The sequence below is a fragment of the Engraulis encrasicolus genome, chromosome 21 (assembly GCF_034702125.1).
Source record: "Engraulis encrasicolus isolate BLACKSEA-1 chromosome 21, IST_EnEncr_1.0, whole genome shotgun sequence".
Classification (NCBI taxonomy): domain Eukaryota; kingdom Metazoa; phylum Chordata; class Actinopteri; order Clupeiformes; family Engraulidae; genus Engraulis; species Engraulis encrasicolus.
This window is the reverse complement of record NC_085877.1, coordinates 11205639-11223620: the sequence shown is the minus strand read 5'-3', so window position 1 is coordinate 11223620 and position 17982 is coordinate 11205639. Positions and strand designations below refer to the sequence as shown.

The following is a 17982-nucleotide window of genomic DNA, read 5'->3' as shown; positions in this document are numbered from 1 at the left end:
GACAGATTATGACTCTATGGGCCCCAGGGCCAGACAAAAAGCAAGACCCCCCTTCCAGGAGTATTGGTCATTTTCAAAGAGATTCAGGGTTTTTGGCCAGATGTTATAAATGCCTTGACGTTTGTCACCTTAGACAATTTGAAAATACAGTTGTTAAAAGTGTAATTTTAATGCAGTATGGTAAAGCAAATATAGAGGCTTTGGGCTTCAGGGCCCCTCTTGACTCTCTTGGGCCCCTGGGCCTGGGCCCGATAGGCCCATGCAGTAATCCATCTTTGGGTGTGTGTGTAAAAACAGTAAACATCCAGTCTAGGTTGATGGACAGCAGAAGAGAGGAGAGGAGTGCAGAGCAAAGGTGTTATTGTTGACTGACACACCCCATGCAACCGGACAAGGTCAACAGACAAGTCAACTAGTTTGGACCCCAGAGAGCTCAAAAACGTGTACTGTAGGCTATCATTGATTTGCCAAAGTGCTGTACTGGGCGGTTTGGTATGAACACAGAGGTTTGTGGAATCAGAATCCATTTCACAACAATAGATTCTAGAATTCAATGCAATTAAAATTCTAGAATTCAATACAAGATTCTAGAATTGTCCATTGCGCAGACCTCAAAGTTCTAAGACTACGACATCCTCACAACCATCACCTTGAAGATTAATATGCACTTGTTGGTACAGGACTGAGGTCTGTAATAGCCGAACACTGCACAGGCCACAGGGAGATTGTAGAGTATTTATCAGTCTAAAGTGGAAGTTTTTTATGGCATTTTAGACCTGGTCAGCCTTGAGGCATGGTAGGTAAAAGATTAAATCAGTCAGACTGTTAAGTAAACTGCGATGTATATGAGGCCAGTGGTGTGATCGAATGGGTTGTTGAACCAGGGACTTGTGGTCTAGAAAATTGTAATAGTGAGAGAAACAACAAGGTATTTCAAGCCTAGCGAGCTAAAAAAAAAAAGTGAGAGTGAGAGAGTGGTTTAGACCACTGATAACAAACACACACACACACACACACACACACACACACCATATTAGCAAGATAAGACATACTTATGAAATGTGCTTTTCAGAGAGGTATTGTGTATGTGTTTTAGAGAGAGGGGGTGGGGGCTTACAGGCAGCATATTTTCTTGACGGGTCAACTTCATGTGGTGTGTGTGTGTGTGTGTGTGTGTGTGTGTGTGTGTGTGTGTGTGTGTGTGTGTGTGTGTGTGTGTGTGTGTGTGTGTGTGTGTGTGTGTGTGTGTGTGTGTGTGTGTGTGTGTGTGTGTGTGTGTGTGTGTGCATGCAGGTGTAAGATCTGATCATTAATTCTTCCAAGGCTAAATGTGTAGTGAGAATCATTCTTGGCAAGCTACAGATGCTAACAGCAGGAAAGTCAGCTTTTCATTCCTTTTCTCTCCCCCTCTCCTCTCTCTTTCCATCTTTCCATCTCTTTCCTCCCTTCTTACTTTCTCCGTCCCTCTATTCATACCTCTCTCTCTCTCTCTCTCTCTCTCTCTCTCTCTCTCTCTCTCTCTCTCTCTCTCTCTCTCTCTCTCTCTCTCTCTCTCTCTCCTCACCAATGCTTTCTCTGTTGGCTCATGGCTCATGACTTCTGCTAAGGTAGGTCATGACACATTTTCTGTCTTTCCTTCTATGAATTCTTTTTCTTTTATTACTTAATTTCATCACATTGCTTTTCTCGCTCCCTCTGTCTGTCCTCTCTCTCTCTCTCTCTCTCTCTCTCTCTCTCTCTCTCTCTCGTTCTGCCCCTATCAGCTGTTTCCTACCCTAAAAACAACCTGCAGGAGGGCTGAAGTCAGCAGCTCTGTTTCCCTCAACCTCCGACTTCTTCAAAACACAGACAGCACACACCCCTCACCCATGGACACACACACACTCACAGAGGGTGGCAGACAGGCAGAAGAATGTGGGTGGAACGCACACACACACACACACGCACGGACACACACACACACACACACACACACACACACACACACACACACACACACACACGCGCGCGCACGCACGCACGCACGCACGCGCACGCGCACACGCACACGCACACGCACACGCACACACACAATCACACACACACTGTAACGTATCAAGCTTTTGATGTTACAGCAAGAGCTAGTTAGGAAGTCGTTTTTCAGACCTCAGCTTTAGTGGCAATACAGTGAGCAGCACAGGTGCGAGAGGAACAATGTCTGCCATTTGTGGCTACACCAATCTTTTTTAAACAGAAGTAAAGCGCATCATTCATCCAGGTCATTGTGGACAAGGGTTTTAAGGCATGGCCACTGTTTGCTGTTACCAATGACCAAGTCGTAATGTGTCGCTCAAGGCTCTGTAATGTCGTAGTAGTGTAGTACTATGGCACTAAAGTCTGTTCTCAACAACTATTACAGTGTCTCCCTGGCGGAACCGTGTGCATTATGAGCCTACGTTGTAGGTAACTGGCAAAAAAAGGTAACTGGTAAAAACTGTCATCCTTTTCACTTCTTATGTTTCTAGTTCAAGACACAGATTAGGCTAGCCTAGTCGCCAGTTTGAAGAGTAGACTTCCATGGTAAGTTTGAATGACCCTCACATAACCTTGAGCTTCATGACGAGAGGTGCAATCGCCACCTTGACCTTCTCTGTGACCTTGAAGGACATGGCAACGTGGAGAATGATCAACTGGTCACCGGTTCACCCCCTTTGGCAGGCGAGGTTTGCACAGCAAAGAGGAATTCACCACTCATTCCAATGAGGCAAGCGAACCGGAGCAGAAGAGGGCAGGTGAAGCGAACCGAAAACTGTTGAGGCAGGTTTATTCCTACGCAGATATGGACAAATGAAACTGTATGGCACAAAGGTTTCAATTGACTTCATTCAACATTATGACCTGTTGACTGTTATGCTGTCATAACAGAACAATGAATTTCACCTTGCCTTGCCTCGGCTCATTCCTCTTAAATGTGTCTCTAGTGTTACCCCGCGAACACACCAGAGGCGACCTAGCTACTAAGAATCGCTGGACTGTGTTCATAGCAAGAGTGACACGAGCGATGAAGCGACAGAGTATGCCAATTTGTATGCCAATTAACCCATTGTGTCCTGGAGACACATATATGCTGCATTCAGGATTTTGAGATTTGAGCTGTTTTATTAAATATTTGGGTACGTTAAAGCTGAATGAACACATTATAATGCAAGAGGAGGGTCTTGGCTTTTAAATGTAACTCATTTCATGTTTGTATGTGCTTCGGAGGCTGAGATATTTCGGATTTAATAGGCAGAGGGCACCCTTTCCCTAAAAGGGCTTAGGACAAAATGGGTTAAAATGCAAGCATTCCGACTATGATTCCAACATTCCAATTGGCAGCAGCGGCTGTCGCCAAACCGCATCATGACTAATTAGCACAATATTCGCCGAAGTTCAACTACAAACTGTCGCTCAAGTCTCTTGAATAGCCTTTTATCACCCAAATCACATTTGTCTCTTCTGTCGACAGCAACTCAATACAAAATTAATTACCTCCATCGCCAGTGTCACGCAAATTGCGTTTGGTGTCCTGTGCCATTAGGATCACAAAGGCTGATCTTTTGACTGAAAATGAAATCCGCTAACCTCCAGTACCTCAACATCAGCAACTAGTGCTCTACACTCTGTAGAACACCACTCTCGATTTTTTGGCTTTCCTGAAGTTTTTCATCATATGCAGCCAGAAATAATAGATTCCATAGAGCAGATGATAGAGCATCATCTTTGAATATATTCAAATAATATATTATATATATATAATATATTTTTATTACAGGTTGTTGCATGTGGTCTATTGGCCTCATGGTCAATATACACACACATACCCATACACCTACTGTAGTAGAGCAGTCTATCATGGCCACATATCACAGTATGACAGCATCCACTGTTATGATATGTAGCCCCTTCTTGGGTCCGTTTCTCGAAAGCGTCTTTGCTATCGTTGTTAGCAAAGTCCTTAATACGAGCGACTCAACTTCATCTTGACAGTGACGCTCACCACTAAATCCAAGGGAATGGTGTTATGCCGTAAGACGGTCTTAAGACGGTTAGCAACGACAATAATCGAGAAACGGACCCCTTGTTCAGTGCACAGAAATCATGAATACGACTACAATAGGACCTTTTGCTTAAATAAGATTGAGAGGGGAACACTCTCCACTCTACTTCCTCCTCTGTTTTGTGCTGACTTGACTGGGTTACTCTGACATCACTTCCTGTTCTATGACTGTGCATACAGCTTTATAAAAGTGTGCGCAGAAGCAGGCTGTGGTCAGCGGCGGAGCAATCTTTGACCCCGAAAACTCACAGAAGCTACACACGTATATACGTACGTATGTAGTATACGCATACATATATAGTATACCGGTAGCTACATAGTAGATGCATATTAGTAGTAGTAGCAGAAGATGCATGTAGGCCAATTGTACAGAGCCTTGCAGTTCCTTTCAGACAATACGGCAGCAATAGCCTCTATTTACATAATGTGGCCATGGTTATTCAGAGGTGTGTGTTTGTGTGTGTGTGTGTGTATGTGTGTAAGAACAGTTCATTAACCCATTGATGCCTGAGGCACCTGCAAAAAAGGTGCTGAATGCCTAAGCCCTTTTTAAGAAAAGCTGCCCTCAGCCTATAAAAACCTGAATATCTCAGCCTCTGAAGCACATAAATGCAATAAGTTGCATTTAAACATTAAGACCCTTATCTTTCATCTCAATCAAACAAAGATTTTTAAGAAAGTTGTCAGCTCATGAGCCTGAATGTTGCGCAATGCAACATCCAGCATCAATGGGTTAATTCTTTGTAAGTGTGCATTGAGAATCATATTTGCCAATTTATAGATATTATCATATCTCTCTCTCTCTCTCTCTTATAAGAAAGTATGCCATGAGCCAATATGGAGATACCCAACACTTTCCATAGGATTTATAATGTTTCACTGGTTGGTTTAGAACAGTGGTTCTCATTCTTTTTTTTAAATAAGTCTGCCAATACCCTATTTGCATTAAAAAAATAAAATAGACGGATATCCCCCCAATGGCGACAAAGCACCGCCCTGTCTCAGCTATCACCTTCTCAACTCTCCCCTAGGGCTCCCCAAAGTTGAGCTCCCGTTGAGCAACACTTGTTTAGAAATAAGGCCTAGGAAATGTGCATAGAGCATGGATGTTGACCTGCAACCTTTTGTTGGCACGGCTTCCACTCTGTCTGCGGTCATCAGACTCACCATGTAGACTGTACTGTACCTTCTAATTTTAGAAACCAACTCCAACTGTGTGAGGTCAACCATACTGCAATCTTGGACACCAATTAATCCAGACTCTAGAGTCTAGGGAGTTCACCAGGTTTATCATATAATAATGACACATGCATGAATGAATATACCGGTATGTACAGTTGAACAATACTGTACCGATGGGGAAGATGGAATGCACACACACACACACACACACACACACACACACACACACACACACACACACACACACACACACACACACACACACACACACACACACACACACACACACACACACACACACACACACACACACACACACACACACACACACACACACACGTAGAGCCACTTACGTATGTGGCCAATAGCCTGTTGGCAGCGTAGGGCTCTATGCAGGTAGGGAATTAGATGGGAGACACACACACACACACTTGTAGAGTAACTTACATGTGCAGGCTGCGGCTAGTAGCCTGTTGGCAGCGTAGGGCACTATGCAGGTGGGGAAGATAGGGCACACACCACCATTGCACCATGTGCATACAGAGCACACAGAACACACAGAACACACACACACACACACACATACACACACACACACACACACACACACACACACACACACACACACACACACACACACACACACACACACACACACACACACACACAAACACACACACAATTATAGAGCCACTTACATATGCAGGCTGCAGCCAGTAGCCTGTTGGCAGAGTAGGGTGCTATGCAGGTGGGGAAGATGGGCTGCACCATGTAGTTGGAGAATGTGATGGCGATGACTGCCTGGCTGGTGGGCTCGATGATCAGCAGCGACGTCCACAAACGGATGAACGCCAGGAAGCCACCAAACGCCTCCAGGATGTAGGCATAGCTGGCCCCTGACTTCAAAATAAAAGTTAAAAAAAATGTGTCAAAGTTCACGCACGCAGAGCCTCAGTTATAATTGAGTGTGTTATCATTACGGCTTGGAGAATCGTAAGAAAAGTAAGTATATATATTGCAAGGCAATAACAGCGCAGCAATGTAAAAACATAGCATATGTACATGTGTCGATTAGAAAAGAAGGCAAACAGGCGTGCAAGCCCCGACATTCTGAATTTGGCTAACCAAATAATCTCATTGTAGCCTAGTCTATTCATGTATTATGCCAATTGACCTTAGCGATAGCAACGTGTACTGTACACATGTGCTGTGCTATGCCAATTGACCTTGGTGATGGTGGTGCCCAGCTCGGCGTAGCACAGCGCCCCAAATACAGAGAACATGCCCCCGATGGCCCAGACGACCAGCGACAGGCCGTAGGAGCCGCTGTACATCAGCACCCCAACGGGCGACACGAAGATGCCCGAGCCAATCATGTTGCCCACGATCAGGCACACGCCGTTCAGCAGTGAGATCTCCTTCTTCAGCTTCATGGACTCCTCCTGAGCATGGAAAACCAGAGTGTCACATACAGTACGTGCTGACACGACATGACATGACATGACATGACACTTTTCAGATAGACTCCTGAGGGTGGAAAACTAGAGTGTCACATCATACGTCTTTTCTTTTAATTTTTTATTTTATTTTGTTGGTCTTTTTTCGACTTTATTTGGAAGGACAGTGTGAGAGGTGGACAGGAAGCGAATTGGGAGAGAGACAGGGAGGGGTCAGCAAAGGACCCGGGCCGGGAATCGAACCCAGGTCAGCCGCATGACAGGCGAGTGCCCTACCGGTTGGCCACGGCAGGGCCTCATACGTCTTTTCATGACATTGAATGAGATGACGTTACATGTCATGAAACTGTAACCGTTACATGACATGATATGACATGACATTACACTTAGGTGACACTTTTCAGATAGACTCTTGAGGGTGGAGAACTAGAGTATCACATACCATACGTCTTTACATGGCATGACATGTCATTAAATGACATTACATGATATGACATGACATGACAGATGTGACACTTTTCAGCTTCATGGACTCCCAAGTAGGGAAAACCAGAGTGTCACATACTACGTATGACTTAACATGATAATGACATGACATGACATTACACTTAGGTGACACTTCTCGGTTTAATTTTTTTTTTCCTTACCAAATTCAAACAGCAAAACAGTGATTGTGTTAATATTAGAACAGTTTAGGATTAGACAGGAAAGTAATGGGAGTGAGAGACAGGAGTGGATCGGGAATGGACCTCGGGCCAGAATTGAACTTGGGTCCCCCATGGGATTAATCTAAAATAGTTTGTGTAAGAATTGATACTCAAGCCACAATTGATCCCCTTACCTGAGCGCCCGCCTCTTTCAACTTTCCATTGCTGCCATTGGCTACCCCCGAATCCTGAGTGGGTGCGGGACTGTATGACGCCATGATTGCTAATCACAAGGTAGGATTGGTAGAATGGGGTGGGTGCAAAAATAGGACTATTAGTCCAATTTTTGTAATACTGTATATATTGTGTGTATATACTGCACTATGTCCAGGGTGGCTATGCTATTGGTCCCAATAGCTGTCAGTCAAAAAATAGAAATAAAAAGAGTCCTTATTTCACACACAACAGTGCCAGTCTTCAGATGTCAGCATCAGGTTGCATGTAACGTCATCTGTTGGAAAGAGCACACACACAGACACAGAGACATGTAGATCATGAGTGGTCATTTGAAACCCATTTCTGCGTATAATTTAATTTCGCGTGATGACATTTCTGGCTCAATGGCTTGATAAAACTACCTGGAAGAGAGTTTTATGTTCCTTTTACAACACGACAGACAAACAAACACAGGCGCAGTTTATTGCCATTTTCCCAGATGGCTATTCTAGACCCATTAGTGGCACACAGATGCCCTTTCATGCCTCACTTCATGGACACAAACTGATGCACAGGGACGGGTAATGATTACATGGGCCTCGGGGCCAGACAAGAACAAAGGCCCCCCCTCAATGGGTGTTGCTAGCATACAAAACGATTCAGGGCTTCAATCCAGGTGTGAGAGTCTATGTAGTTGGGGGTTTTGGGGGGTTGTCCCCGGAAGAAATGTGAAAATTCAGTTGTGAAATGTGTGATTTTTTTAAACTCAGTATGAGAATGGAAATAAAGAGGCGTGGGTTTCAGGGCCCCCTTGACTGTTGGGCCCCTGGAACCAGGCCCAGTATGCCCATGCAGTAATCGGTCCCTGCTGATGCAAAGTGTTTAGCTCACAAACAGACCAAAAAGCACGCTAAAATTTGCTAGTAAGCCAAACGTCTTATTGTCCATTTGCTGTCCATGTTTTCTTCTTGTTGCATTGTGCTTGTGTAAATTAACTGAAACCTGTAACTGACGGACTACTATCCATGTCCTTGTATTGCCTATGATGTTTCCACTTTTCTATCGTGCATGTCTTTTGTGTTTCAATGAGATTTTATCAACTTTTTACAGTCTGTCAAGTGACTGGGGTGGTAAAATTACACAACAAATAAATAAACAAATTAGCCTAATGAACAAATACATAAATAAATAAATAAAATAAGTACAAATTAAAATGTGGAACTCTTTAAGTAATGAACACACATACACGCATCACGCTGTCTCCCACACACACATACAAACACAACAACTGATCCATTGACTTGCTCATTCATCCCCCACGCACTCTCGGTCACTCACTCAACTGTCTCACGAGAGAAATGAGAGAGAGAGAGAGAGAGAGAGAGAGAGAGAGAGAGAGAGAGAGAGAGAGAGAGAGAGAGAGAGAGAGAGCACTCCTCGTGGTGTCAGCAAGTTGCGGCTACTCTCACTGCCAGTCACGTGCTTCCCACGACCGGGGGCAGAGCCAGGACAACCAATCCATCCCAGAGAGGAACAGACATTGAATGAGGATTATTAGCTTAATCAATAATCAAGATTAATACATAGGTTAGAACAGTGGTTATCAAGTGTGGGGCTCGGGAACCCTTGGGGCACGAGAGGCGACTAGGGGCCGGTGACAGGTTGGAATGAAAAGTATTGCAAAACAAAATAAATAATTGAATTAATGAAATGACTAAAGTAAACCAATACCTATTTGAACAATAAAACCAAACATTTACAGACTTTACACTGCTATATTTATTAAGCTGGCACGGCCCATGTCAGGGAGGTTTGGGAACCCCTCGGATAGGACAGCCAATCCATTCCAAAAGAATCCCTATGATTGCTTGAAGATTGCCAGCCTAATCAACAGTCATGATTAATGGATAATAGGGAGATGATTGTTCTTCAATAACCTAAAGAAGAATGGGACCTGATAACAGTGAGGATAACTAATCCATCTCAGCATCTCAACAGACACTTATCAGCATTGCATATCCTGGAGAGGAACAAACACATTGAAATGGCCCTGGCCCAAAACTGATAAGTACTCGCTCTAATGGTGGACCTAATGACCACCAGGGGCCCATTCACTTATTGCTGAAAAGACTCAAATACATCATAACAGCATTGCAATCACATTACCAAGAGCCTTAAGTAACAGATTAAGACTTGGTCATAACCATTTTGGTGACAGTAAGGTTATAACATAGTCTAAGTGCAAAGGGGTTAACTAACTACACACTTAAAACAGAGAGAGTAGAGAGAGAGGTTCCATTGGCCCATTGTTTCCGGGTTCTATCATTGCAAGGGGGAGGGGGGCGGGGTCCCCCTTTAGGCAGACCTAAGGACTGTTCTATTCAATGCTAGGAGTATTATGACACGCCCCTTTAGGCAGACCGGAACCTGGTCATGTTAGGTGCCCATAGCAACCTATTACATTGGCATATCTCTATATACTTAAAGAATCTCTGCTTAAAATGTATTAGGGGGATGTCTTTCCAATTACAGAGTGCTGGAGGGGAGGAGGCTGGTCCAGGTGGAAGCCAGGATAAAGGAGCCTGTTTTGGATCGGCTGATTCTCTGTCTCAGCCCCACTCCACGCCTGTCTCTCCCGTCAGCGTTGTTATGTTTCTCCATACAAAAACATTACAAAAAGATGAAACTTGACGCTACGGCGTGGTCTCCCTTTATGCTGCGGCTGCCTTGAGCCAGGCGGATGTAGCAAATGTGATAGGTCACTTTGAAACAATATGCTATTTCTGGTTTTATAGTAAAGTCTAAGCACACGGCTACTGAATTCAGCAACTTTCTTTATAAAAAATAATTGAAAAGCAGCCATTGCTGGCAAGTTTATACATTGTGTCATCATAGTTGTTTCCAAATAGTCCAAACAGTCAGGAGCATGGAGTGTGCATGTAGCCTACCCCTGCATCAATACAGTGTAGCAATTACATGTACATACAGAAGTAATAAAAAATGATCTGAATGAACTGTACTCTACTCTACTCTCTACATTTTAGGAAGCATGTGTGTTTGGCAATCACCACCTTTTTCATCTCTTTGGTAGGTGTGCCATGAATGAACACGATCAGTTTGCCATAAACTAAGTTACTGAAACGCATATTCTCAGTGCAAGCCCTACATGCTCAGCATTTCTCAAAGAGCAAAGGCATCTATAGGGGTATCCAAAATGAAAAAAGTAAAAAAAAACAAAAAAATGATGACTAGGAAAATCATGATGCCATGTTGCACGTGGGCATTTCAGTGGCAACACAAGCGTTATGAGTCAGAAACAGACATGATGACATTGAAGAACACACTAGCTGGTCAGCAGAAAATAAGAACTGATTGCTGAGTTGTCATATCATCTTGACCAGTGGTTCTCAACCTTTTTTGAATAAACACCGCCTGGAAGCATGCTAATACCCACCTGGCCTCATCATGAGCCTGGCAACGCCCCCCGTAGTAATAACAAATAAAATAGACTAATGTTCCCCAATGGCAACTACTGTAAGCACCGCCCCCTCCCACCTGTACCTTTCTCAACGCCCTCCAAGGACTCCCCAACGCCCCCGTTGAGAAGCAGTAATCTAGACAGCAAAGGGCAGGCGTGCGGTAGGGTGTGGTGTGGGCCTTACATTTTATGACTGATCAGGCTCCTACTGACAAGAGCACACACTCACGTGCACGGCATTTACTCACTTACAGATGGACACACAACCAACACACAAACACACACACATGTGCCGCACGCACGCACACACACACACACACACACACACACACACACACACACACACACACACACACACACACACACACACACACACACACACACACACACAGAATGAGAATGAGAGTGACTGACTGACTGACTGCGTGAAAGAGAGAGAGATGAGAAAGAGTGACTGCAGGAGAGAGTGAGTGAGTAAGCGTGTGCATAAAAGACATTGGCTGAGTGAGCCAGAAAGTGTACCAGTGCTTGAAGGGTGCGGGGGAAAAAGGCCAACAGAAGTTGGAAACCTGTGCCTGAATAGTCAGATAAAGGAGGAGAAGATAAGACGGAGAAAGACAGAGAGAAAGGGGGTGCAGAGGAACAGAGAGAGAGAGAGAGGGGATGATCAAAGCCAAAGGGATAGAGGGCCACTCATGAGACGGGCGATAGCTGACAGATCTGTCATCAGCGGGAGGGCCAGAGGAATCCAAAGTCCAGCCACTGTACGATAAAGACCTCCTCTGCCATAAACATGCCATAAAACATCACTAAAGGTTACTTCCTGTACGCTGTCCTCCAGGGCTGGACTAGTAATTTGGCATACAAGGCATTTCCCAGTGGGTCCACAGTCCCCAGGGGTTGATGTCAACCAGGCCTGATATAGGGAGGAAACGGCTTGAGGGACCGGACACCGTCCTCCCATTGGGACATTGTAATAATCACTGAAAAAAATGAACTGACAGAGTACTACACCACTATGACATTGGGTCTTTAGTAATACATTACGTCTTGGTCATTGCCATTATGATAAAAGCTAATTTATAAGAGGGCTAGTGTCTTAAGGGGTTGAGCAAAAAAAATGCCCGGGTGTCGTTTTGGCCCCCGTCCAGTCCTAGTACCTACAGCGCACATGTCAATTAGAGGGTGACTGAATGTCATCCTGTATCCTATCCAACACCACTGCATCCAGGACATTGTAATAACGTTGGAAACGTGTCCACTAGACTGGTGGAATATGAAAGTACTATTGCAGCAATTTGGGGGATAGAGCACCAACATCCTCAATGAGGTTTCAATTGCTGATGTTGTTTTCCTAGGTGGGAAGTTGGTTAGTTTCAAGACAGAACTAGTGCGCAGCGTACAGCCTGCTCATTGTCCAGTTGCCTTTGTCACACACTACAGAACAACACTCATTTACAGTGAACTCTAATAGAAGAAGCATTGCTTTGAATGAATCACTTACCTCTGCGTGTCCTACAGATTGGGATTCCCTCTATCGGTTGCAGCTGTGACTGAGAGCGGATGACATTTCTCAGAAGATTCCGCTCGTTCGCTCTCTCGACGTTGCCGTTGCCATATTTTACACCTCAGAATGTGCGCATCTAATGCTGACCTGTCAACTTGGATACGCGCGCGATGCTCCTGGTGGATGTGGCAGCTGTAGTAGGTTAACTTGATGCGCCAAGTCTCTTCCCCGAGCTTCCTCTTGCCACTGCACGCTGCTGACTGAAGGTGTACGCGCAGCTTTAATCAGCTGAGACGCTTCTGCTTTCACATGAGGTTCCCGCGAGGGGGTGGGCCGTAGAGCTGGACGCCGAGGGGAAGATTTCTCACAGTTGGCTGACGAGCATATTCTTCATGCATTTTGCCATACTATGCCCTTTATATATTTAGCATAAAAGGAGACATGTTACCCAAATTCACAATGTCGAGGCTTGCGCCCCCGTTTGCCTACTTTTCTGCACGACTGAATTTAAGATGAAAACTGGAGGTAATTTTTTACTATAATATTACTAGATCTAAGTTGTTAGAAAATGTCGGAAACATAACCTTTGGATGCATAGAAATGCTAGACTAAAGAAACAACTGTACCTACCTACTCACATAGCACTGCGCATCAATCAAAGTATGGGCACTTTTCAATCACAAGTTAGGCCTACAACGCGGAAAGTCAAGGCAGAGCTTGTGAGAAAGCTCAACATCCTGTCTACAGTACAACAGGTGTAGCCTACCGGTCACCCCGAGCTACCACATCAGCCTTCACACCAGAACCAGGGCCATCTTTACGCACGGCTCCTTGTTCAGTCAGCGCCCCCTTGTGTGCGCCTCTACTCAATGACCATTCCACGCGCCACCAGAGATTCCACCGTCTCCAGGCTACCCAGCTGTTGTCGTCACAGCGTTCGGCCGCCCTCGTGCGGTGGTGTAGTCAGGCAATGCTCAACTCAACTAAACTGGCTGACTGGAGTCCCCTCGAGGGAAACTTGGAGGACTACACCAGATTGTAAGATTATAGAACCATTATATTCCTGTTTCTTCATTGTAAGACCAGAGAGACAGGATAGCCTACTCCTAGAATCTCTGGTAAGACTCTAGATTGTAAGATTCTAGATTGTAAGATTCTTGAACTTCTAGAATAGTTCTAGAATCTTAGAATCTGTGGTGTAGTCCTCCAAGTTTTCCCCGCGCCAGTCCAGCCAGTTGAGTTAGGTCTCATCTGCAATTTCAGCTTTTGCCAATAAAAGTGTCTTGTGATGGCACAATCACAGATTCACTTTTTTAAGTTTGAATGTAAGTAAACATTTTTTTGACAATGTGAAAGCCTGTATGGGGCGGAGTCTCTGGTGGCACCTGGAATGGTGACACAGCACTCCACAGCACACAGTGTAGGCCTACACTGCACTCAACATATTTACATTTATGCCTCAACCGTGCAAGGAGGCAGCCCCAAATAGCACCCCAAGGGAGCAGTGCGGTGGGACAGTACCATGCTTGGGGTACCTTAGTCACGGAGGAAGATGGGGGAGATTACTGGTGAAATACTGTGTGTGTGAACTATGAGTAAGCGACTTTTGGTGACTGTCAGAATACATCAGCAAGTGCAGTAACAACAATCATAGACAGAACAAGATGTGTGCAAAGGAATTTAGGCCCACAACCAAAAGGCCAAGAATTAAGGAACATCTGGATAGTCTGTTTTTTTGTAACTCACTTCTAAGCCATTCTAAAGAAACTTCACAAATTGTTTAAATAATAAAATTGATGCTAAATGTGTATGAGTTTTAATTGAATTTTGTATCAATTCGTATTGTCAGTTGGTGAATTTGACTTGAACTGTTTGAGTAATGGTTGTATGAACAGCACATTTCTGCTTATTCCCATTCTCCCAAACAAGCAGAGTTGTATAAAGTAGAAGCAGAAGTGCTTTTTACAGATGTAATTACAACTCTACTGGTATGATATTACATGGTTTTCATATGTAATATCATACTACTAGTGTTGTAATTTCATGTGTAAGAGTTCTTCTACTTCTGCTTTATACTGCAACCCTGCAAACAAAGAGTCAGAGTGTCTGTCTTTCTGATTAAATGGAGGCAACTATAAGCAGTGTATGGGCAAATCCTATTATAAAGGCTTGGTTAAACAATTTACACATGCTGCTGCGGCTCGGCTCCCCCATTTGGGCTCCCTGGAGGATGGCCTGCCCTGAACTGAACGCCAGGTGCATCTCTCAGGCCGTCTTTATAGGGGCTTAAGCAGTTTATCTGGTATACACTGAGCCAGCCAAATTAATATCGCCAATAGAACAGAGAAAAGTCCAGGGGAAAAAAGTATTTTCCAGTTTGTAAAATGAGGAAAGAAGTGATGTTTTAAGTTTTGGTGATTAAGTGCTGTCATATTATACCATGCCATTATACAGTATTGGGTTTATTGATTCTTGGGTGTTATTTTTGTATCAATTGTCATGACTAGGATTAAAAAAACCACCCATTTTCATGACTGGGATGTTAGTGATTTTTTTTAGACTGTAAAAGTCTTCTGTTGGCCTCTGTGCAACTCTTCACCGATGAACCAATTAACCGCAAAATTCAATCATCGCTGTCCAGAGAGAGAGAGAGAGAGAGAGAGAGAGAGAGAGAGAGAGAGAGAGAGAGAGAAAACAACAACTGTGAGTTCAGTCTCATGTGTGCTAATTTCTCTGGCTGTGTCCAATCTGATTGTTGATATTTGATTGAGACGCGTCTGTCCCCTGTCCCTGTGTGGATAAACTTTGAGCACATGCCTTTTTTTCGGGCCCATTGTCTTTACGCTCCCTCTCAGTGGCAACCCTCGCATTCCTCTCCTTGGTTACCAGTTGCCATGGTTTCGGGAGCGCAGCAGTGGGCGGATTAGGAGCCATTTTGGGGACAGCTGGCCCAGGTCGCCACTGCCACAGAGTCCCCTGTCCTGCTTGCTCACACACACACACACATACACACACATACACACACACACACACACACACACAACCAGTGTGTGTGTGTGTGTGTGTGTGTGTGTGTGTGTGTGTGTGTGTGTGTGTGTGTGTGTGTGTGTGAGGGGGTCTTTGTGTGAGGATTAGGGTTTCCTGTGTGTTAGCCCATTACATGGGTGAGAGGGAGGTGGTGTGAAAGATGGGTGTGTGTGGGGGGGCAGGAGAGAGAGAGAGAGAGAGAGAGAGAGAGAGAGAGAGAGAGAGAGTGAAAGAGAGGGAAAATGAAAGAGAAATTCAATGACTGGGAGTATGAAAGAGTATGAAACAGAGTGTGGGAGGGGAGGGGAGAGGAGAGCAGAGGAGTGGGTGGGTGGGAGAGGAGGGCCCCTACAGCTGCATACACAATTGCACTGCTCGAGTCACATAAGCGCATAAATAAGCCTGCGTGCACACACACACACACACACAGACACACACACACACACACAACAAAAAAAAAATCACGGGCAAAAAGACCTGTGAGAGAATGACTGATGAAAGGGAACAGCCTGGCTCAATAAGAGTACAATTAGGGGACAGAAAGGGGCCCCGAAACAAAAGCAGAGAAAAGAGAAAAGGAGACAGAAAAAGAGAGATCCCCTTGGGGTAAAAACTAGACAATGACATCATCACAGCCCAAGATGGGAGATGCCATAGAACGCCACAAAAGGACTTACACGGCCTCGCACGGCTTGCTTCACCCACCCACCCTCATAATTGGGAAAAAAAGAAGACATTTTGTGGACACGTTAAAAATTCATCACCGTTGCTTTTTTTAATCGCTTTCACAACAACACCTACGTACACAACGCCATGTCTTGAAAAACAGAAAACTAGCACAACTAATTAGGGTACAGTGTGATGAACTCCAGCCAGGAGAGTACAGGCACAGCACCTCTCAAGTGCTTGGAGAGAGGAGGGAAAAGCGAAAACAAAAAAAAGAAACAAGTCCAGCCATGTCAAATCAGCAGGTCATGGGCAACTTAGATGCAGAAGCTCCAATCCAGTGCCACATATTCCAAATGACCGTGGGAGTATTCCAAGAACGTGGCTAAGTAGTAATCCAGGTTGAGGAAGTGGTAAATCATGTAATACAAGAGCCTGGAGTCCTGATTTTCTGCACAAAATGACATCTGTGGCATGTCTATTAGCAGATTTACCACCTCATGCTGGTTGACTCAGCCAGGTTGATCACTTAACCATGTTCTTGGAATGCTCTCCTAGCTCTACCTATCCAATTATGGTATACTGTACATAGGTTTCTTCTTACAATCATTCATGCGCACACATTTGATCATTCCTCTGTTACCTCTGATTGTTTGGAAACGACTGAATGCAAAAAAAATTGCATTCACGTGATTGGCTACTTAGCATCTCGATCCTCCTCATTGCACGAATGCTTGTAAACGAGAAACCTATCTATTTGAACAGGTGAACAGGTCCATTGGGGATACGTGACACTGGATTGGAGCTCCTGAATCCAGGTTCCCCATCACGATCAGTCAATGTCCACTGGCTGGCCACCTGGGTTAAAGCATCCAACGGCTATGGAGTTTGGTGGAAGACAGTGACTGAATCAGAACTGGTCTTCTCCAAAAGGCTTGGGTTGTAGGCAACTGGAAATCCCCATGGAGTTTGAAGAAGAAGGAGGAGTCCCAAAAAGAAGTCCAGGCTGTCCAGCTGCTCACAGGTGAACTCTTTGAACTCTTTGGACTCTCTTTCATGGCCTGCCTGGATGAATGAGAATCTTCACAGACATAACTGGTCTTCCTCGTTCAGACCCCTTCACATCTACAATGATAACTATAAAGGAATAACTGAAATCGTAATGCTCCAGTTAATGCCCTTCACATACGATCTATAACAACAACTTGCTTCTCAAGCACATACCTGTTGATGCTCATGAGAAGCAAACATCGTCATGGGCCAGTGTAAACAGAAATATCTTGATACTTACACTTGTCTTTATAGTTGTCGTTGCAAATGTTAACAGGCCTTAAGTTAAGGACCAGAACTTACAGTAAAAAGAGAGTGCTCTTCATGAACTTTCTTTTGGAGGGCTCAACAATTGTAGGCCTACAGCAGGTTGGGGCAGGAGAGTTTCAAGTTCATATGGGAGAGAAAGGTGAAATGAATCACCTAGTGGTTTCACAATATGTTCGACATCATTATCATCCTCATTATCATTCTCAACGTCAGCATGTCCCTTCATAAAAAAAGGGTATAAACATCATGTACCAGAAAAGACCTTTTTAAAACTACAAAGATGGTGGCACAAAACCCTATAGCAGCACGACTGGAGTGCCACGATCTTACAGCCAAGGAAAACAAAATTACACAGACGATCCCTTTTGTACCTAAAGGGGGTTGGGGGAATGGGAGAAACATTC

At 44.5% G+C, this 17982-nt stretch overlaps 1 protein-coding gene across 3 annotated transcripts in view; it reads right to left on the bottom strand.

Annotated features, from left to right (window-relative positions):
• The window catches only part of slc7a7 (solute carrier family 7 member 7), a 28661-nt gene extending 15249 nt beyond the window's left edge, over positions 1-13412 (bottom strand). Inside the window, exons 1-5 of one of the 3 annotated variants that reach the window (XM_063187561.1) lie at positions 13196-13412; positions 12563-12979; positions 7559-7875; positions 6487-6702; positions 5959-6160 (exon numbers count right to left, since the gene is read on the bottom strand). In XM_063187561.1, coding sequence (XP_063043631.1) covers positions 5959-6160; positions 6487-6702; positions 7559-7642 — 502 coding nt within the window. In that variant the 5' untranslated portion in view covers positions 7643-7875; positions 12563-12979; positions 13196-13412. The remainder of the gene's footprint in view (positions 1-5958; positions 6161-6486; positions 6703-7558; positions 7876-12562; positions 12980-13195) is intronic. The other 2 variants (XM_063187563.1, XM_063187562.1) reach the window with 2 other exon arrangements.
• Positions 13413-17982: the final 4570 nt, after the last annotated feature.